Source organism: Bombyx mandarina, chromosome 04 (assembly GCF_030267445.1).
Source record: "Bombyx mandarina strain Sakado chromosome 04, ASM3026744v2".
In the NCBI taxonomy this organism is placed as follows: domain Eukaryota; kingdom Metazoa; phylum Arthropoda; class Insecta; order Lepidoptera; family Bombycidae; genus Bombyx; species Bombyx mandarina.
The window spans coordinates 8,821,975-8,844,369 of NC_143211.1; the positions used below are offsets into that span (position 1 = coordinate 8,821,975).

The window sequence follows — 22,395 nt, forward strand, 5'->3', positions numbered from 1 at the left end:
AATAGTCGTTGAACAAACGATATTGATCAAAATTAATCAATCTGAGCGATAAAAATAAAAATATCTAGTAAAAGGGGCCAACTTAAGGGTGATCATTTGTTTAATTAATTGTAAATAAATAAAAGACGAACAAACAAATTTTACATTTCAAGATTAACGAACAAACGACGAACAAATAATAATAAAAAAAAAAAAACCGATAATCAAAAAAGTGAGGCCAAATTCAGTGAGCCAATAGGTTATGGCTTGAACTCTCAAATATATTAAGTGTATAATCTATGGCTTGAACCATAGATTAAACACTTTAGGACTTTTTGGCGGGAACGCGAGGAGTGAAGTTGTGTGATTTGTTTTATTTTGTCTATTTAGTGTTTCTTCAGGTTTAAATGTGTAATAACGGTGGTTTATTAACTGTTTAATATCTGTGAAAGTGCACAAATGTGGGAAAATGAAACAAAGCCGCTGGACGCAACTTCTCGGGATCCTCCAAAAAGTCCACTGAAAAAATCTTAGTAAATGACCACCATTTTGCTAAGATTATATTTCATTCCATATCATCTCATTTCATTTAATTTCATCCCAGTTGATTAACGTCTCAAATTAATCATTTTCATTTCATTTCACTCCATATTATCATTTTTCATAAAAATAAGAATATAAACTAAAATAAGACATGACTTAAAGGTCTTAGTTACCAGGTCATAAAATCACTTAAAAAAAATTAAACACTTTATTATTTGAAATTGAGAGCTCGAAGTGGCTCGAACATATTAAGTGTATAATCTATGGCTCGAACCATGCTCGAAGCTCGAACCGAGTTCGAACGTGTGTTATGTTTTTATGCTGTAGTTTACTTGATTAAAAATATTCAGACAAAGTGAAACAAAATGCAAGTTTCCGAAATAGATAATGTAAAAATTTACAATTTAAGTGTTGGAAAATCTATACCAGATGTAAGTAAGGTTTAGTTCAAAAAAACCTAAAAAAACTGAATATAAAAGTGGGTGAAATTTGCTGTAACTTGTAATTAATAAAATTTGTAATTATTATATTTCAGTGGCTCTCTGAGAGGAAAAAACGTGCCTTATTAAAGAAAAATGTAGACTTACGAAGAAGAATAGAACTCATTCAAGAGTTTGATATGCCTGGTGTGAGCACCTGTCTAAAAGTGTCGAAAGATGGGCAGTACATAATGGCAACTGGTATTTATAAACCTAGAATTAAATGTTTTGATGTTAATAACTTATCATTGAAATTTGAGAGATGTATGGATTCTGAAGTCATTAAATTTGAAATTCTAAGTGAAGACTACACAAAGGTTTGTATAATCAACACACTCTGCAAAGATGATATATCACCTAATCACAATAAAAAGTACACAATCTAGCTTATCAAAACATTAAATACTTGGGTTTACATTATTAATATTTACAACACTAACTGGTAGTGGTAGTGATTAATTAGGCACTTGATTAATAGCAGACTAGTTTTTGTAAAAAAAAACTTTTATTATATCGCACCCTTAAAATATAAATGACACTATACGAAAATGTTCATTTTACAGTATGGCCGTTTTAAGTTTTTTTAAGTATTGTATGGGTGATATGGAACATAAAAAATGTAAATAAAGCTTCGTGATCGGCTTAAAATAACAGTTTATCTAACGCTGTTTCAGAATCCAGTGGCGTACCATAAAATTATTGATTATTTATCAATGGAGAAGCATTTAAAAAAAAAGTTTTGTATAGTGTCGGTTATAGTTTGATAGTTATTCAATAATTTTTGCTTAATGACCTCTAAGTCGTTATTTTACCTACATTGTAATGATAAAAAAGAGACAAATAAAACAATATAATTACTGAAATATTAAAGAATACTATTTATTTGACACACGCTCACAGTTTTAGGTCAAAACTACCGCAAATAATCATAATAAAAAATCTGTCTAAATCTAGACAAAGATATTGTCAAAAAAACAGAAACTTAGGATTTGTGTTTGAATAAAATTCGTAATTTTATCATAATTAACATTATATTAGAATCTTGTTCTTACTACTTACTAATCAATACAAATTAATAGAGGTATTCCAAATTAAATACCAAGGTTAAGTCTTTCAAACTAGGAACTGTAAAAGTTACGTATAAATAAGCGTATTAAAGGCTTAATCACAAGAGTCAGCAAAAATATTATTTATTATAACTTACAGTAGGTACTGAACTTAAAAATATTGTTTTTCACAAAAAACCGTAAGTAATTATAAAAAATATTGTATCAACATCATGTAGGTAGGTACATCCTATAAAATCTTGTAAAACTGAATTTAAAACTGAATTATGTAAGAACCTGTCGTCTTTTAGCAATTCGGTCTTTAAACATCAAGTTCTAGAACCGAGAAAAATATTAATAAAGTGACAGTAACTTAAAAACATTTCCGCACAAAAATCCGTAAAATAGATCACAAAAAAACACCTATCAAAAACCTCTTCTTATAAATCATCAACTACATTTTTAATGGTTGGACCCACCTAGTTCAAAACTCTGTCAAAGTAGGAATTGTAAAAGTTGGGTATCAAACCAGCATCTAGAAGGCTTTTCACGTCATTCTTCTTTCTTTCGGATAAATCTCACTTTTGGTTATACAGATGTTGCAATTCTTCAGTCATCTGGTTCCTTGCACTGGCTCTTTTAGATCCCAGGTTAAGTTCTTTGAAATCATCAACGGAGGATGTTTTGTAACAAAATTTTACCTTATTATCTTCAACTTTCACCACTTTGATGACTTTTATATCAGACACCTTTACAAGCTCACTTTCAACGCTTTTGTTCAGTCTAGGAACGGGCAGTTGTTTGATGTCAATGAAATCGTTATAAGCCATTTCGTTTACTTTGAATGGTGTGCCATGTTTTTTTGCACTTCAGTAGGCTTAGTGCGAGTTTCAAAAATCGAATCGAATGACTCGCATCGAGTGTACGCTCTTCACGGTGAAACGTGCGGAGCTCTGAGTGCGAGTTACTCGATTTGCAGGACGTTTATTCATCTTTAGAAGCAATAATTTTTTCTTTTATGTTGGTAGCATGCAAGTTTTTTTTTAAGGCGTTTAATTGAAATGCCAAGCTTTCTAACGATATTTATAATTAGTCGGGTAATGGGTAATGTACCTGTGCTTAGTGCGAGTTTTTTTAATTACTCAGTCGATGTTAATGTTATGTTTAATTTGTGTGAGTTTGTATCAGTGCCACCTAGTGGTAAGCTTATGAATCTCATTTTGTGGGAGAGAGAAGGTTTGTTTATGTTGCTGTCTCATGTATCGAATAGCTTTACCGAAGTGAGCCTCTCGATTATTGTATGTGCGAGTGCGAGTTACAAATTAATGGATTTTGAGAGTATTTCTTCACTTTCAAGCAAGTTAAGTAGTCACTAAAAATTTTGCCGTGAAACCAATACAATATCAAGATTTTTTCTTTCGTTTTTAATAATAATGTTGTTTTTTAAGGTTTTATCTATTCTAATGGTTTATACACATATATTTTTTCGGTTAGAAAATTTTATAGACGTCTAGCTAGTTGTAAATACATATTAATTCGTTGCTTTTTCATTTAATTCTTATTAAATCATTGCTTTTTTTTAAAGAGTTGTTTGATGAGAGAGAGAGAGCGAGATAGAGTTGTTTTTTTTTTATTGCTTAGTTGGATGGACGAGCTCACAGCCCACCTGATGTTAAGTGGTTACTGGAGCCCATAGACATCTACAACGTAAATGCGCCACCCACCTCGAGATATAAGTTCTAAGGTCTCAGTATAGTTACAACGGCTACCCCACCCTTCGAACCGAAACGCATTATTGCTTCACGGCGGAAATAGGCGGGGTGGTGGTACCTACCCGTGTGGACTCCCAAGAGGTCCTACCACCAGTGAAAGAGTATTCTTTATTGTACACAAAATGAATAAATATTGTGAAACATTTTTTCTTGGTCTTATCGCTAAGAGTGATCTCTTCCAGACAACCATTAGATGGGCAAGAATAATTTCGAAATGAATTGCACACTGTATATCTATCTATTATAGAAATATATACACACACGCACATACACACGCGTACACACACACACACACACACGCGCGCAATATACATATTTACAGGTACATACGTACAGATTTATATTTATAAATTATATAGAAATTTGAACAATGTAATAATAATTTTGCTTCTTTACACATTTATAAATAAGGATGGATGCTCGTAATAATTTTAGTATATTTGGGCCACCTAATGAAGATCATCAACACTATTACCGTAAATACAATCATTTTATAAACGTTCAACGGGTAAATGATTAAACCTATGTAAAACATAATTTCTTTAATTAAAAAAAGCTGAAATAATTACCTATTCCAAGATTAATTATGTTAAGTATGTCTAAATATGTAATTACAATTAAATAAATTCTATAATAAACTTCTAATTCTAATACTTCTATTAAAGTTACTAAAAAAATATGTTTATGCTGGGCAGTTTTCGTGTATTTTAAAGGTTACGCCATTACGGCAAAGTTTGTTTACGAAATTGCACCCTTAGAATGGAAGTGGTATAACTAAAAAATTTAAGATTAGTTTTATATTTCAAAACACTTATGTATTATTATTAAGAACCTACATTTTAAGTAGGTAATACGTGCAGCAAAAATGTTGGACTCCTTTTCACGAAAATTGCGCGGACGGAGAAGTATGAAATTTCCCACACTCATAGAGAATATAGAGAAGTAGTGCAGATTGCTAATTTTTTTTTTAATTGTGCATAAACATATAAAAATAAACTAAATGAATAAAAAAACCTTACACACATTACCATGTATTTGACACACACACACGCACACACACATGCATTTATACTTTTTTTGTTTATTGATTTATCAATCTGTGGTCAAATTGAGAATAGATTAATATTTTTTGTCTTTAATATTAATTTTCTATAATGTAGCCTTGGCGACATAGAGCAATGATTATTATAGAAATGATGATAATAGAAAGGTGACAATAGAACTATAATAATGTTCAAACTTAAAATTTAAATAAATTATGGTAAAATTTCGACCACTGGACTACCATTAGTAGATAATAATAAAATCATTTATTGCCTTTCACACAGATTTAGATTATTACAGGCAGCCTACAAGGAAACAACAAAAAAACAAAACACTATTATATCATTTCTGGCAAGCAGCTCAACATTTGCACTTGTATATTATTAATAGGAATTTTATTAAGAATATTGACAATTTATGAGGAATTTGACAAGTACGGATTAGTTATAGATATATGTAGTTACATATTGTAAATTAAATTAGTTTTATAAGTGCAATAAAAAATAATTTAAATGATAAAATCATAAAGCCATACCTTTTTCCAATGTGACGATTAGAGGGTATCCTATTATTCTTTTCTATATTATTCTATCAGCTTATAAAATTAAACAGTCTCTTTTAGTTTAGAAAAGGACAAAGTACTCTTTCTGTCTTCTTCAAATAAAATGGCATGCCTTAAAGTGTTTAAACCGAAAAACTTAAAAAAATACAATTATTGTATTACAATATTGAAGTTCAGCAGAAACTAAGAATTTTGGGTTGAGCCACTTTAATTCTAAAGGTACAAAATAGTATTGAACACGTGACATTACCCGAATAATTTTGAAAGTAATTGGTTCCCATTAAAATGCTGTTAAAATTCGTTGTATTTCATTTAGACGGTCTAATGCCAAAACATCACGTGCTACCAATATACGAGAAATAATATTATTGCTGCTCTCGGTGAATAAACGCCCTGCGAAGCGAGTAGCATATCTCAACTCACACTCACAATTCTTCATTTTTCACCGTATAGAACGTTAACTCGATTTGATTTTGATTTATTCATTTACAATTGAACAACTAGGAAAAAAAGATGAAAAGACATTTTGGAGGGACCGCGAGGAGCTAAATTGTGTGAATTGTTTTATTTTGTCTATTTAATGTTTCTTAGTTAATGCGTATTTAATATTTCTTCGTGTATAAGTGTAATTTTGAGACCGTCCTGGCCTAAAGGTTAAGGCGTCCGGTGTATTCGTATCTTGCAATGCACCGGTGTTCTAATCCCGCCGGCGGGTATCAATTTTTCTAATGAAATACGTACTTATCAAATGTTTACGATTGACTTTCACTGTAAAGGAATAGCATCATGTAATAAAAATCAAACCCGCAAAATTAATTTTTGTAATTACTGGTGGTAGGACGTCTTGTGAGTCCGCACGGGTAGGTATCACCACCCTGCCTATTTTTGCCGTGAAGCAGTAATGCGTTTCGGTTTGAAGGGTGGGACAACCGTTGTAACTATACTGAGACCTTAGAACTAATATCTCAAGGTGGGAGGCGGCATTTGCGTTGTAGATGTCTATGGGCTCCGGTAACCACTTAAGATTAGGTGGGCCGGGAGCTCGTCCACCCATCTGTGCAATAACAAAGTAACGTGGGTTTATTAACTGTTTAGTATCCGTGAAAGTGCGAAAATTTAAAAAAATTAAACAAAACCGCTGGACGTAGCTTCTCGAAGTCTTCGAAAAGGTCCACTGAAAAAAATCTCAGTATATAATCAGCATTTTGCAGAGATTATATTTTATCCCATATTATCTGATCTCATTTCATTTCATTCCATGCCAATTGATTAATGCTTCAAATTAATCAAATCCATTTCACTCCATATTATCATTTTTCATAAAAAAAGATTAGGCTCTATGGCATGATATTTTTGCCTCTCTAGTTGGAAAAATAAAACTACTAAAGAAATACTCGATCGAAACGTTACAATCCACTAATTTGTAACACGCACTCGCACAAATGTCATTCGTAGTACTCATTTCGGTAAAATTACTCGGTTACGAGATCACAACGTTAATATGAACTCGCACTCACAAAATAACACCGAGTACGTTTGCCGCTAGGGGCGCTGTTCCAATTGCATACAAATTTGAGCAAACTGGCTCGCTAGTGAGAACGTTACAAAACTCGCACTAAGCACACTGATGTCGGTTACGTACTGGGAAGGCACATAAATGGGTCCATATTTAAGTATTATTTTTATTTGTTGCTCAATCGTTGAATGTGCTGCATCTCCTTCGTTCTGTGTGTGTCCACGGATTTAAAACTTGTGTGTTATAGATGTTACTTTTCAGTTAAGTGCACATCATCGGTATGTACATCTATGCAAAATGTACATACCGATGATGAATTGATTTTTCAGCTGGCCGCAGCAGTTATCTGAATAGAAAACAAATCTATGTTTTTGTCAGCTAAAGAAGATTTTTTTGCAAGTATTTCAAGACACAACTGCCTATTTCATTTGCTCCACGGTTACCTTGCGATTCGTCCCAGAAAAAAACATTTAGTATTATGTCTTGCAAGCTCAGAGATGGTAAAATTCAAACAATTTATCTTTGACTTGTAGAAGACAGAAAACAAAATCCTAATTAAAGTTATTAAATAACTGACGTTAAACTCAAACTGCCACTTATGCACTTACTTACTGTAAATATTCGAAAATATATTTATTTAATAAGTGACACTTAACGAAATGTGCCAGTTTTTTACTCACCTCGACAAGGGATCCCTCCGGTGACTTGTCGCGATCTGGCATAGTGCCGGTTTATTAATTATCGACCGTGCAAGTTGTTACAAATTCATAAGTGACACTAGCAACATCTAGCGAAAATTAAGCACATTAGAGCTACAGGGGTCTTTGCATTAGGCGCGTTTCGTCTTACGCATTTTGACACTATACTTAACTAAAAAATAGCATTTTTTGTATAGTGCCATTTATGTTTTAAGGGTGCGATATTTATAACTTTTTACTTTATGTTACTATAACTATTGTTTCAGATTGTGTTTTTACAATGTGATAGATATGTTGAGTTTCATGTGGGTCATGGTCGACATTATAGACTCCGAGTTCCACGTTTCGGAAGAGATATAGCATACCACAAGCCTTCGTGTGACCTCTTTGTAGTTGGAAATTCCTCGGTAATTAAAGAAAATCATCATTTTATATAACTGAATATGAAGTCGTCGTGGCCTAAAGGATAAGACGTCCGGTGCATTCGTGTTGAAGCGATGGAACGGTGTTTGAATCCCGTAGGCGGGTACCAATTTTTCTAATAAAATACGTACTCAACAAATGTTCACAATTGACTTTCATGGTGAAGGAATAACATCGTGTAATAAAAATCAAACCCGCAAAATTATAATTTGTGTAATTACTGGTGGTAAAACCACTCGTGAGTCCGCGCGGATAGGTATCACCGCCCTGCCTATTTCGGCCTTAAAGTAGTAATGCGTTTCGGTTTGAAGGTGGGTGGCGCGTCTACGTTGTAGATGTCTATGGGCTCCAGTAACCACTTAATACCAGGTGGGCTGTGAGCTCGTCCACCCATCTAAGCAATAAAGAAAAAAAAAATTTACAAAAGGAAAATACACATTATTATGATATATAATTATATCAATGTTATTTAATGATACCAAAAAAAAAGTAGATCATAACATTACTAATACAGAGTTCTTATCAATTAAGGCCAGTAAAATAACAATTGTTGTCTTGCAGGAAATTTATAGATTGAATTTAGAAATTGGCCAATTTTTAGCACCATATTCTACCAAAGCAACTGAAATGAACTGTTGTTCTGTGAATGAAGAACATGGCTTATTGGTTACTGGAACAGAAACTGGACATGTTGAAGCTTGGGATCCCCGCACAAAGACGCAACAAGGAATTTTAGATTGCGCTATGCATTGTACGGATTCTAAATATGGGTAATTAAATCAATAAATATTGTTCAAAAAGTTAATAAAATATGAAAAACTACACCGCCCAATCAGAAGATGCTATTATCATACTAGGTAATTAGAAACTTTATACACGGTCAGGACAACAACAACACACATTCATGAGCCATTTTGCATCTACCTATCCAAAGCTCTTACAGGTTTAGATAAACAAGCTTACAGCCCACCAAGTGTTACTGGAGTCTATAGATTTCAACCAGTTAATGCCACCACCCATCTTGAGACATGAGGTCTATATCTCAGTACTTCATAGTAGTATTTCATTAGAAAAATAAAACATATTTTGAAGTCGCCGTAGCCTAAATGATAAGACGACCCATGCATTCGTATCGAGCGATGCGTCTGTGTCGGAGTTCAAATCCCATACGTAGATACCAATATTTGTAATGAAAATTTATTTTTTAACATCAACTTTGTTATACTAAATTTATAAGAAATGTACTGTAAATAAGATTAATGCTGTTCTCAACCAGAATTCAATAACATAGAATGTTAACATTTATTGAATTTGAGCAATGTGACTTTGCAAGATTACAAACTGTGCAAGCAAGTAGGTACCAGTTTATCTAAGAAAATACGTACCTAACACATTTACAAGACTTAGTGTAATTAAAAATGTTAATTATTATTGCTTTTTTTAATGCTGTGAACACACCATTTTAGATAAATTTTCACAGTGACTAAGTTACGTTCTGGTTTGAAAAATAGAGTAGCTGTTTTAAAATAAAATTAAAACTTTTGATTGCGTGTCTCAAGGTGGCTTTTACATTCTTATGTGTGTGGGCTCCAGTAACTAATGGTTTACATGGTTACATATAGATGATACATAACTCTTACAGCTTAGTATTGGTTACCGGTTTAATACTTAAGGTAAGGAAACTAAGAAAAAAATATAAAATGTCCCTGAACAAAATGATCATAAATACTCATGCTAATTTAGATAGCAACTTAATGATAAAAAATAATTGATTAAGATACTGACTATCATTTTAGAAACTGTAAACTGCCTGCTATAACTGCATTAAAATTTGACGGTGCACTAAATATGGGTGTTGGAACATCTACTGGACATATACTTATTTATGATATAAGATCTAGTAAGCCTCTTCTAATTAAAGATCATATGAACGAAACGCCCATAAAATGTATCGAATTTCACAAAAGCATGAACTATATATATTCCATGGATTCGGCAGTTGTAAAGATTTGGGATAAAACTACTGTAAGTGATGTTCTTGGTGTTATGTATTATTTAATTTTATTACTATTTCAAATCATAATAATACTTATTACAGGGGAAGCAATATACCAGCATAGAATCATCAGTGGATTTAAATGATTTGTGTGTTATACCTAACACAGGATTAAGTATGATGGCAGTCGAAGACCAAAAAATGCAAATATACTACATACCATCATTAGGTTAGAATTTTAATGACTTTCTCGAAAATTTCAACTTTTTGTAAAACGATTTAGTCTATGATCTAAGAGCTTTAGAACATACTATAAGGGTATGTTAAAGGAAACATAAATAAATACATACCTGTGTGCATAAAATCTAGTATGCTTATATTACAATGAAAAAATAATTTAATTTTTGTGCTATTTGTTACTCATTCGTTTTTATCACTTTAATTCTGTTTATTTTAAGGTCCTGCTCCCAGGTGGTGTGCCTTTTTAGATAACTTGACAGATGAACTTGAAAGTTCTGCTGCACAGACGGTTTACGATGATTATAAATTTGTGACAAAACAAGAACTAGAATCTTTAGGCTTGGATCACTTGCTTGGCACTAATCTTTTAAGAGCATATATGCATGGGTAAGTTTTGGATTATACTAGCTGTTACCCGCGACATTGCCTGCGTGGTCAAGGAAAAATGTCAATTCATTTTTCTGAAGTGTCATGTAGTTTTTCTAAAGATAAAAAAGAGTTTCCAGTGGAAATGAGAAGATAAGGTATATTACAACACTTTCCTGACCTAAAACTATCACTTTAAAAGAAATTATGTCAATCCGTTGTTTCATTGCGACGTGAAAGAAGGGCAAGAAAAACACCACAAACACGCTCTTACATTTTTAATATTAGTATGGATATAAAGAACACAAAGTGTGGATAAAAAAGTACAACTCAATAACGGTAGGCAACAGCTTGGCTCTGCCTCTGGCATTGCTGACGTCCATGTGCGATGATAACCACTCACTATCAATCAGGTGGGCCGTATGGTCGTCTGTTTATAAGGGAAATAAAATAAACTTATATGATATGATATCTGCCTTACCTACAAACTTAATATTCCAAACTAGGATTTAACATTTCGAATTCATTATAAATCTGTAATGTACACAAGTTTAATAAGTTCCAAAAGAATACTATTAAAATCAACAGAGATAGTTATTTTTTTATAAATTTATCTAAGGAGAAGAAGGAACTTATAGTAAGATTTATTTTTGAATAATTCATATTAAGATCTGTACATTAACAGAGAAAGGTAATAATTTCATATATTATTTTTAAGATACTTTGTGGATATACGACTTTACAAGAGGGCAAAATCGATAGCTGAACCGTTTGCATTTGAAAACTATAAGAAACAGAAAATAAGGGAAAAAATTGAAGAGGAAAGACCATCTAGATTAAAAGTAGACGAAAATCTTCCTAAAGTCAATAGGGAGTTGGCATCTAGGATATTGGGAGACGAAGGGCGTAAGAAAAAATACACCAGCAATTTGCTTAAAGATGAAAGATTTAAGGTAAAATCAATAATTCATTTTAAAACGGATTGAATATTAAAGTATGAGCTAATTTGTAATTTGTGTCTGTCCCATTAGGAATTATTTGAGAATCCTGATTTTGAAGTAGATAAAGATGCTGCAGAATATCGTTTACTTAATCCAGTTTTGTCGAGAAGGGACAAAAAGAAGGAAAATAATTCAGAGAGCCAGATCGCACAGGTAAGAAAGTTTTACATAAATGTGTGTAGATGTACGTGTAAATCTCAATTAAAAATGTTAAAATACAATATCATTGCTTTTCAGGTGCCTGAAGCGGCAGAAAAAGATTCTGACGCCGAGCTATACGAGTCGAGCGATGACGATGCTGGGAGCTCGGACGAGGACCGTTCCTGGGTCAAAGAAGTTAAAAAACAACACAAAATAATTCGCAAGAAACATGAACTAGAAGAGGACCTTGCAACAGACGGGAAATTCTACGAATTGAATAGTGCACCGAAAACTACAAGTAGTATTAAGAGCATAACAAGAGTAAGCAAGAAAAGCTTGGGCGATCGGCTAGCTAACGAAGGCTTCACAATGGTCACAGGGACCAGCGGAAATAGAGAAATGAAATTTACAATGCGAGGGAAGAAATCTATATCAGATAATCAGAAAAAAATGAGGAAGCATCACCAAGAGAGGAGGCAGATTGTCCGAAAAACGGGATATTTAATGAAAAAGAAATTAAGTAAAATGTGAAAATAAAAAATAAATAAAAGCAAAATATAATGTGTTTATATTTATTATATGTACATCATGACCTTGTCCCGATTTACGTTGTTGATCTTATTCTTGGGCTCCGGTACCCACTTAACAGCAGGCAGGCAGTGAGATTGTCCATCCAATTATGTAATAAAAAAGCTCATTTACCTAATTTACATTTATAGTAATTTCTGGGATTCTTCACAGAAACTACTCAATACCAGCACCTTTTTGAACAGAAATCAACAAAGGTCATCTGTAACGTCGATCACCTGGACTAAGAAAACTTATTTCTTTTTATCTAATCAAAGTACTTAGATATGCTTTTCACTTTTTCCCTACCCAATCGTTGATAGCTTAAGGTGCTATTCAAAATGCAAGGCAGGCTAAGCAAAAACGTTAATGTCGGTGTTCCACTGTGCTAGGGGAACCATTTTTAGGCAAGCACGAGAACCGCTCTCGCTTTTCGGCATCCTCTTAGGGTAGCGGCAAGCTTCCGCAGCCCTCCCGACCTCCCTTATTTTATGTCATTAGTAATTATTAGGGTTGCTAATAGGACGGGATAGTCGACATACAATATAACAGAGATTCGATTTCATGTTTCAGGGTGGATGGCGGCGTTTATATTGAGACTAACAGCTTCGCTAACCACCGATTAGCCTTTTAATGAATTTGATCAAACGGACTATGTCGCTACCCAGACATCCTATTACCTTTCATTTCACTGCATACAGAGGTCCGTTAAATTTTCAGATTATAGTTAATTGCAGTTCGATCTCTAGGTCTATGGAGTAATATTCATTATATGTTTTGTATCTTTTCTTGTTATTGACATAATTGGGGTCACGTGCATGGGGCATCGGTTGGTCGGTAAGGGTCCTCGGAGCCCAAAAGAACCATAGTATGAATTCCTCCACCCATTTCGTGACACGAGATCCAATGATGATGCATTCAGGGCGCTTTAAGGAGTTATTTCTTATGATTCTGTAGCTTTCTTTTAAGACTATACAACTCTGCAATTCTTAAAAATAAATATCAAACAATCATAGTCTGCTAGTGGGCAGAAGATGTATTTAGTTTTTTAAAGTTTTGTTTTGTCTACTTATCTTTTTAATACGCTTTTATTAGCTTCAGACGTATGTATGTTTGTAACGGAATCTTTGAACACGATTTTGACCCCCTTCAAAACGTCGGATTAACTCGAAACATGGTATACTTATTAAGGACCGATGACAATTCAATATTTAAAAAAATATTGAAAAAATTGAAATTCAACTAAAAATGAAAAATAAATAATAGTTAAAAACGCTTTTTTTACAACAAAATCATTTTTTCTTACACTATTTTTAATTCAAATTTATTAAAATTTATTTTCTATATTTTAGGTGGATTTTCTATAAAAGCGTATTTTGTTAGTTTTTTTTAAACTATTATTTATTTTTTGCGACGGCTATGTGCTACGAAGGGACTGTTTATTTTGGGAGTGTAAAAGATTTGTTGTTGACCGAACTATAGAATCTTAAAATTAATGCCCATTTAAAATAAATGTACCATACAACTTCTATCTTTATGATCTCAATATAAATAACAGTTTGTAACGCAATACATTCCAAATGATGTCACCGGGAATTATTCGATTTTTTTTTGTTTCGTAGAATGATAACATTCCATTCGTGTATGACCACGATGTAAGATTTTATTTGTACATTATATTTAAAACTTCCATTCCTGTATGACAACGATTCAAGATTTTTTGCACATTTTATTTAAAACGATTTTTTTTGTTTTTTTTTTAAACAAGTTATTTTGTCGATCATTACCAAAAGGACATATTTTTACGTTCATTGATGTGTTATCGTTAAGGGTCAGTCACATGCGAACGCAATCGATAGTGGTTGTTTTGTAAAAATACTGCAGTTCAGTTTTATCTCGTCTGCTTCACGCCTCCATGGGTATATCTCTAGTAATGTGTTTTGTTTAGTGTAATTTGATATGCTGTGTGTGAAGTAAACGAAAGCAGTGAAATGTTTGTAACAGCAATAAAGTTATTCTTGCAATAAAAATACGTTGAAAATACAATTATGCAAAACGATAATGGATCATATGGCAGTGGTAAGTTAATTGAAATATTATTTTTGCAATCTACCGCCCTTATTTAGTACATTTAAATATAAAATCAATATTCCATTATAAACGTTATCACTTCTTATAATGTGCTTAATGTTAATTAATGTGTAGAAATGGGCAATAAAGTGGACAGTGTTCATTTTTTTAATGATTATATAGCTAGCGATTTGCTGGATAGCCATGTACTAGGAAACGACAAATGTTCCGAACCAGCTATGGAGAGATCTACTAGATCGAGTCTTGATGCCAACAGTGTTGATGTGAGTAAATTAAATTGATCTTAGTAAATCAGTCCATAACATTAATTGGTTATACAAACTCAGGCGTTGTCATGACCTAAGTTATGTTTGAATTGAAACAGCCACAAGTTTTTTTCCCTACCTAAGCTGATAGCCTTGATAGGCTATATCAGCTTCGCCCTAACGTGTAGGTGAGCTCACGGGGCTCAAACCGGAGTGGTGCTAACACTGGCCCTAGCTAGAGCAGTGCTTTGCAAAATCTACCACCGGATCAGAAACGCGACCCACTGAGAAGATCCGGTGGGAAACAGTGGACTGTGTCTGTTGGTTAATTCGCTCTTCGAGCCCTTCGTCGCAAGCGACGGGTTCGACGAGGACGGTGGCCGGTGCTTGTGGTACCTAAAAGCACCGTTAATGGATCAGGAGGATCCGTAATGACGTGTTTTGGGCGACGTCGACTGTTTACCATTCGGTCGACAGGATCGGGTATGAATATATTATTATTTCTTACAAATGAACTGGATGTGTTTCAGATCGGGGAAATAACTGAGTCGCCTGATGCCGAGTACATGAGCACTTCAGCAATTTTACATTACTGTAAATCCAAAGTGTGTATATCAAATTAATATTTTTTATTCCTTATCAACTTCGCGAATGGGTGTGGGCGCACAAGCCATATTATTTAATCGAAATATTAATGGTAAAAAAGTTAAGTGTATGTAGGTATATTTGGATGTATATTTGTAGCCTTGACAGCTTATATAAAATTTGTCTAATAATCATGTATTAGTGCCAGGACATGTGGCGTAACGACATGGGTTGTAGTGCTGTGCCGCCCACTTTTGCCGCAAAACAACCAGGTTCTGATTTAAACGATGGAATAGCCGTGGGATGCAATCGAGACCTCCGATTTCATGTGCTTCAAGCCATTATGTTTCAATAGACCGTGGTATTCCGGCAATAGTAGTAGCTCTAGCTTCTACATAGCCATATGATCTTAAACTACTCCATATACGTTAGAATACTATGTATGTTTTATACATAATCTAAGCTAGTCTTATAAAATGTCCGCAGTCTAATGGGTAAGACGACCGGTGTAATCGTATCGAGTAATGTGATGAATATCTCCGGAAGGTATCGATTTTTCTATTATTCAATTGCCCTCGACGACCAATGAGCACACGGCTCACCTCGTGATGAATGGTTACCGTTGCATGGACATTGGCACAGCGCTACGTGTCGGGAAAAGTAAATATGTACCTAACAAATCTTCACAAACGACTTCAATGAAAAAGGAATAGCATATTCAATTAAAAATGAATGTTGCTAAAATTTTGAAATTCGCGAAGCTAATTAAATAAAAATAGTGGTAGAGGGGGGAATTGTGACCCATTACCCCTATTCTTCCTCTTTCTGCCACGAGACTTATTTCTTTCTGTTTAAAAGGTCATCCGTTACCCAATACAACTAAGACTTCAACTTCATATCTCAATTGACGGGATTCAAGTAGTAGATTTTTATGGGGTCCAGTAACTAAGTACGTAATATCAGGGAAGCTATGAAGTAGTTGGCACATTTAGGGGAAAACGCTACTAGTGATGACATTAATTTAAAAAAAAAGAATTTCGGCATTAGGGCCTAGGACAACCATGAATTCAACTTTTCAAATTTTAATTCGGTCTAATGTATTTATGGAATCTATACGTCCATTTGTAGAAACTATTTCTTTATATAATTGAGCTTGTCCATGCAGAATTGGAAATTTCTAGAAAAAACAAAGAATCTATACACGATTTCCTAAGCTAGCGATTTTTGAAAAAAGTAGGTTTACCAATAACATAGACTCACTGGTATCTATTTATATGTAAATAAAAATTAATATTTTTGTGTTTGTTGTCTATAAGTTCCTAAACCACTCATCCGATTGTAATAACGGCACTTTCGACAATGTTTCTGTCATACTCGTAGTAACTTCAAACTTGGTAGGTGAGGCGCGAGTAGTTTCGAGAAATTTAAGTATTTCGTACAATTAGCGATAGTCACAGCGGAGCGGGCCGTGCTTCAGTAGCTTCTATTAACACTGATTTGACTAATGTCCGGAAGAGCACATGTCTTTCTTTCTAACAATAACATCATTTTTTTCAGATTCTGATCCCATATTTAAAATTACTGACAATCATGGGCTTACGACCAGTAATGGACGTCTCTAACACGTCAAGATGCATGATTTGTTGTTCGCACTTTCATTCCGCCCAGGTGGCAATTCTTATGCTCTTAGGATATATTTTACAATATATGGCATGCTTTAGGTAAGTTCGATTTTTTTTTTACATATAGCAGTACTTCGCAGTATCTACCACCGGATCGGAAACGCGACCCACTGAGAAGATCCGGCGAGAAACTCAGTGGCTTGTGTCTATGGGTTAATTCGCTCGTCGCAAGCGACGGGTTCGACAAGGACGGTGACCGGTGCTTGTGGTGCCTAAAAGCACCGTTAATGGATCGGGAGGATCCGCAATGACATGTTTTGGGCGACGTCGGCTGTTTAGCATTCGGTCTACAGGATCGGACATGTAGTTTCCAGCGGCCACGACAAGAGGGTTCTCATGTCGTGCCGCCTTCTCAAAGTGGAAAATACCCAATATCTGTTATGATTTATATAATATTTTTATGATTTATACTTTATGGGATTGAACTGTAAGCGTGCCCTACGTTATTTAGAACTGATATTTTTGATTAATTTTATTCAGAACGTTACAAAAAGACTGCCATAAGTAATCATATTAAAAATAACAAGTTCACAGTAAATGAAAAGACATGAGTGGATGAAGGGGTTAAGGACAATTTTTAAGTTATTTGAGTTTTTACATTGAATGAAGTTGTTATGTTTATAGGCATAAACCATATTAGAGCTTAAAACTATGGATCTAAAGGCCATTTTTAGAAATTGCATGTGATAGGAGCTATGTACGTAGAAAAGTACAAGTAAGAAATTTTGCTGCCCATTTTCTCAAAATTAACAAATTGTATCTTTTTTTTTATTTGTATTTATTGCTTAGGTTGGATGGACGAGCTCACAGCCCACCTGATGTCAAGTGGCTACTGGAGCCCATAGACATCTACAACGCAAATGCGCCACCCACCCTGAGATACAAGTTCCAAGGTCTTAGCACAGTTACAACGGCTGCCCCACCCTTCAAACCGAAATGGCGACTGCTTCACGGCAGAAATAGGCAATATATCCCCTTCATCCACTCATGTCAAATATAAGATCATAAGAACAGTAAGTACTTTCTGACAGTTCTTATAACGGTCTTATAAAGCTTCAATAACTAATTATGAATAGAACCGTTAGTATAGTAACCGGCAAACATCGTGAGCAAATGACCTTGGCTGCGCAGAACCGAATTTTAGATCACTTTGGTGGTGAGGGTGAGGCGCGACGGCAGGGGAAATCGTATCGAGCGCGTTATTGGTAGATCAGTCGAACCTTGCGTAAAGTACGCTTGCGTACAGTGAAAAATCTATCGTTATTAATCGTTAAGTTATATTTTATTATAATTGCTTGTTGACTTTGTTGCCATTGCTATTTGTTGAGTGTTTGTTGATTTTTTATAAAAAATACACTATGCCGCGACAAACTGGTGGAGTATTCAAAAGAAAGGGTAGAAAAATTGTGTACGACGTATATTGCTTCATTATAAAACAGGGGAAGAATGATATCATGGAAAAAGTAAAACAGACTTCGGAAGCAACAAAAACATCAGTGAGTACTGTTAGGTGCATTATTAACGAAGCTAAAGGCTCTGGCTTGCTCATCGTGCTTGGGACTCCGGGTAAGAAAAGATCAGGGAAGAAGAAAGTTACCGGAATGGATAGTTTCGTTCAATCTGTAATAAAAAGGCTTCGAAAATTTTAAAGAAGATATACATTTTAATGGCTCGGAATGAAGTTTACGACGAATTATGAAAGAGCTAGGCTTCAGATGGAAAAAAAAAACAGAAAATAATCGGAAGCTGGTAATTGAAAAAAGTAACATTCGATTACTACGAATCGAATATCTTCAAAAAATAATTAATTATAGACAAAAAAGAAGATCGAACCGACCGAGTCGTAAACTACACCGATAACCCTATGTCGACTTAACACGATGATGGCGACTCGGGTGATGAAAACAGTGATGATGATAATGGTCAAGATTATGATAACGAAAAAAAAATTACAAATACCAGCTTCGCTTCAACTGAACGAAGACCTGGCAACAGCTCTAGTTTTGACTTAATAGAAGGAATATCTATTTTACCCCAAGATTAAATTATTACAATTATTAACCTATATTTTTTGTTGATGTTCTAATAAATATAAATAAATACATATGTTGATTTTAATAATTTAATTGCATTATGACGCAGAGTAAATAATATTTTTGCACGTGAGTGTACCATGCGCAAACTTACCCCCACTACGTCAACAAATGCTCAAGAAGTTTGCCGGCTATTATACATACATAACTATTCATTTTACTATTTTTAACCTTTATATTTTCTTGTGTAAATTCTATTTTACCAACTTTATTTTTTTTTTAGGAGAGATAGAGGATTTTGCTATAAATTAGTGCCGTTAGCATTAACTTCGTCTTTAGAATATGACACATATAAAGAAGTATGCTACGGGAATGTTGCTTTTATTTACATAGGACCCAGCGTTTTACACTTTTTGGGATTCTTATATGCACTGTATTTATTTCGGGTTTCCGATAACGAACAGTTACAGAATTTGATGGAAAGAGTAAGTATTTTCAAGTATTGATAATAATAATGTTCAGAAATGGGTATTACTATTACGTCACTAGACATTTAAATTAATTACCGTTTACATTTTTAACACTACTGATATAACTGAGAAATAGTAATTACCTATATTTCGAGCACGTATACAATATAATTATTGCTAATTCCATCAAAGTAATTTCTGATATTTTACGGTATTAGGTTTTTCTTCTATCTTCGTATGCGCCTCGAGGAATGCCAACTGCAAAGCCTAGACGACTGCTGCGTATGTTGTGGTTCTTTATAATTCTTAGTGTGGTTTGGATGTGCTTATCACTTTGTTTGGTGAATATGATGTTGGCCAAAGGTAACATAATATTCAGATGGATGGAAACCAGGTAGGTAAACGTAATATTTCATTTAAAATAATTCACGTACGTTATTGACCACACACAAAGGACATTAACGATATTCTTGTCTAAGTTTGCCCTGCACAATCATTTAAAAGGTGAGGATAAATGTCGTCGCTAAATGCCAATTACGATCTGTTGTTTCAAAATTACTATCGCCCTTTTTATCATGGAAAACTACTTTTACGGTTCAATCTCGCATTTCTTATTTTCATGATATTATTTTCGACGTTTAGGATATTTTAAAATTGTGTTAACTAACGTTGAGTTTTTTATTAGTATACTTTATAAATTAATTAATTTTTTTTATCTAAAATTCATTGAACAGTATATCGACTTTTGGTAGTGTGACATCGAATGCGCCGCAGAATTCCTAAATTATGTATTTGTATTTAGTTCGCAAAGTATTAACTCAATTTTAAAGCCTTATTTATAAATGCGAGAAGTCGTAATGGTCAAAACAGCCAGTTGTCGATAACAAGGGTTGCTTACAGTTCCTATGAAGTAAACGTGGCTCTGAAGATACTGATGATAATTTGCACACTGATACACGACATGGTACAGGCGACCATAATAACTAGTTACTGTCTCCAAGCACAGCTACTCCAAGCTCACCTCATGTTTTTAAGAGAACGTCTGCTCAATAGGACTATGACTCCACTCAATTGGATGAGGGTAAGATTATTTGTATTAAATTGGGACGTTGCTCTGTATCTGTAAATCACAATGTTGCCGATACAAATGTTATTAGGATGATGATGTTTAATATTATAATCGTCCGTTAGTCTGTAATTATTCGTAATAAACTGTGGTATTGCTGAAATTGTAAAGGCCTCCGGGCCACCAGTACTCCTTCCTTCATATAAAATGTTCGTAATGAGATAAGTTAAACATACACTTTTTAGCAACAGTCTAAACATACACCTATGTGTATTTATGTATATCACCAGCTTTTTTTTTTAATTGGGTGAACGTTGTTCCGGCACACATGGTGTGGAACGGTTACCGAAAACTGGTCGAAAACTCGATTGAATGGTATTAAGATAAGGAAGGAAGTATTACCCTTTCGAACTGGAACGCATGATTGCTTCGGGTAGAAATAGACTGTGCTGTACAACGGTAGATAACAGCATGTATTTTTTAGGAAATAGCAGAATTCCGTAAATTATTGAAGTATTTGAATGACGATCTAGCGCCAGCGATATGTTTATTCACGATGGTGAACATCTCTTGGGCCATATCAGGAACTATGTGGTTACTGAATTTGGATAAAGTGGACACTGAGACGGAACCGATAATTGGAATTAGCGTTCTTAATCAACTGTTGTGGATATCGGCAGCGGTCGTACCCTTTATTCAGGTATTGAAGAGATTTTTTATTATTATATGATTTCATTTAAGGCCAATCCTTGCGCCAATTTGATGGGCAGTAAAATAGCGCGTTAACCAAAAAAGGGGTTCTGTTTTCCATTGAAATAGAATAATGGACTTTATCACAACAATTATACATTAAATTATTGTATTTCATTGTAATGCAAGATCTCGTGTCTAGTGAACTGTATATTTGACATCCCTGTATTATACTAAACATTTAGTTAGTGTACCAAATTTAATAAATTACATTAATCAGCTTCGTATTAAAATACCATTATAGCTCGCATTCATTTTAAGTATATTAATTTAACACTTTTAATTAATTCTGTTAGAGCCATCTAGGCAGAATTTATAGAATAGCATATTTTTCGTAACATAGTAATATACGTACCTGCTAATAGATGTATTATTGTTTATAAATCATGTAAATTAAGAAACAACGTTAATAATTATGAATAAAAGCATAAACATGCTTTCAGTATTATATGAGATTCATTTTACCACCTGTGCAATGTGCATATGGTACATCTAATGACAATCGCACCAGAGCTGTGCAACTAAATTTTTAAAATATTGATTGTATACGAAACCCAATGTCACAGTTATTCCCCCTATTAACTAATAAAATATAGGAAAAATGTACCTACTTTTAAAAAAAAAAATTTTTAATTACTTGTAGTCAAGAAAAAATCTTCATTCAATACTTAAAAAATATGGATTTTATACATGCTTAGGGTTGCAAGTCTGCATGCATTAGTCTAAGAAATGTATATGTAATGTTCTAACGTGTTCGTATACAAAATAGCAATATAATATTTTGACAGGCGGCTCGGTTGTCGAGAGAGTGCGCTAAGACTCAGTCCGTCGGGCACGAGCTGTGCGTCCGCCCGTTTTTACACCAAGACACGTCACAGGAAGACATTACCACGATAATGCTATACGCGTCGACGCTGCAACTGCACGCCAAACTGTTCCACTACCCTATAGCCGGACGTTACCTCTATCTCGCCGTTACCATTATCATTATCGTATTATTTTCATTAGGAATGTGTCATTATTTACAATGATTGTTATCATTATTCGTTTTGTCAATTATTATGATTATTTTGAAATGAAATAAAATAAGTTACATACAA

General features: G+C 33.9%; 2 protein-coding genes across 3 annotated transcripts; both read left to right on the forward strand.

The window, feature by feature from the left end:
* Positions 1-312: 312 nt before the first annotated feature.
* On the forward strand, positions 313-12,362 carry LOC114252780 (nucleolar protein 10 lethal (2) 34Fd). The gene is made up of 10 exons (XM_028187407.2): positions 313-953; positions 1,058-1,318; positions 7,906-8,046; positions 8,624-8,832; positions 9,859-10,087; positions 10,161-10,287; positions 10,517-10,685; positions 11,383-11,617; positions 11,696-11,818; positions 11,903-12,362. The coding sequence occupies exons 1-10, from the start codon at positions 888-890 to the stop codon at positions 12,335-12,337; spliced, it is 1,995 nt and encodes a 664-aa protein (XP_028043208.2). The 5' UTR covers positions 313-887; the 3' UTR covers positions 12,338-12,362.
* A 1,469-nt stretch (positions 12,363-13,831) lies between these two features.
* LOC149503116 (uncharacterized) lies at positions 13,832-22,395 on the forward strand. Of its 2 annotated transcripts, none has more exons than XM_089740311.1 (9): positions 13,832-14,452; positions 14,601-14,727; positions 15,240-15,314; positions 16,852-17,015; positions 19,293-19,494; positions 19,698-19,873; positions 20,380-20,560; positions 21,030-21,245; positions 22,084-22,395. In XM_089740311.1, the coding sequence occupies exons 2-9, from the start codon at positions 14,683-14,685 to the stop codon at positions 22,324-22,326; spliced, it is 1,302 nt and encodes a 433-aa protein (XP_089596437.1). In that variant the 5' UTR covers positions 13,832-14,452; positions 14,601-14,682; the 3' UTR covers positions 22,327-22,395. The 2 variants fall into 2 exon arrangements, with proteins under 2 accessions (XP_089596437.1, XP_089596436.1); XM_089740310.1 differs by having other exon boundaries at positions 14,627-14,727.

Bases quoted from the DNA above. Each gene is read 5' to 3' on its own strand.
- LOC114252780 (XM_028187407.2), top strand. From the start codon at position 888: ATGCAAGTTTCCGAAATAGATAATGTAAAAATTTACAATTTAAGTGTT. The intron at 1,319-7,905 runs GTTTGTATAATC...CTATTGTTTCAG, and splicing joins TAAGTGAAGACTACACAAAG to ATTGTGTTTTTACAATGTGA. The intron at 10,686-11,382 runs GTAAGTTTTGGA...ATTATTTTTAAG, and splicing joins TTAAGAGCATATATGCATGG to ATACTTTGTGGATATACGAC.
- LOC149503116 (XM_089740310.1), top strand. From the start codon at position 14,422: ATGCAAAACGATAATGGATCATATGGCAGTG. The intron at 14,728-15,239 runs GTGAGTAAATTA...GATGTGTTTCAG, and splicing joins TTGATGCCAACAGTGTTGAT to ATCGGGGAAATAACTGAGTC. The intron at 20,561-21,029 runs GTAAGATTATTT...TGTATTTTTTAG, and splicing joins CTCCACTCAATTGGATGAGG to GAAATAGCAGAATTCCGTAA.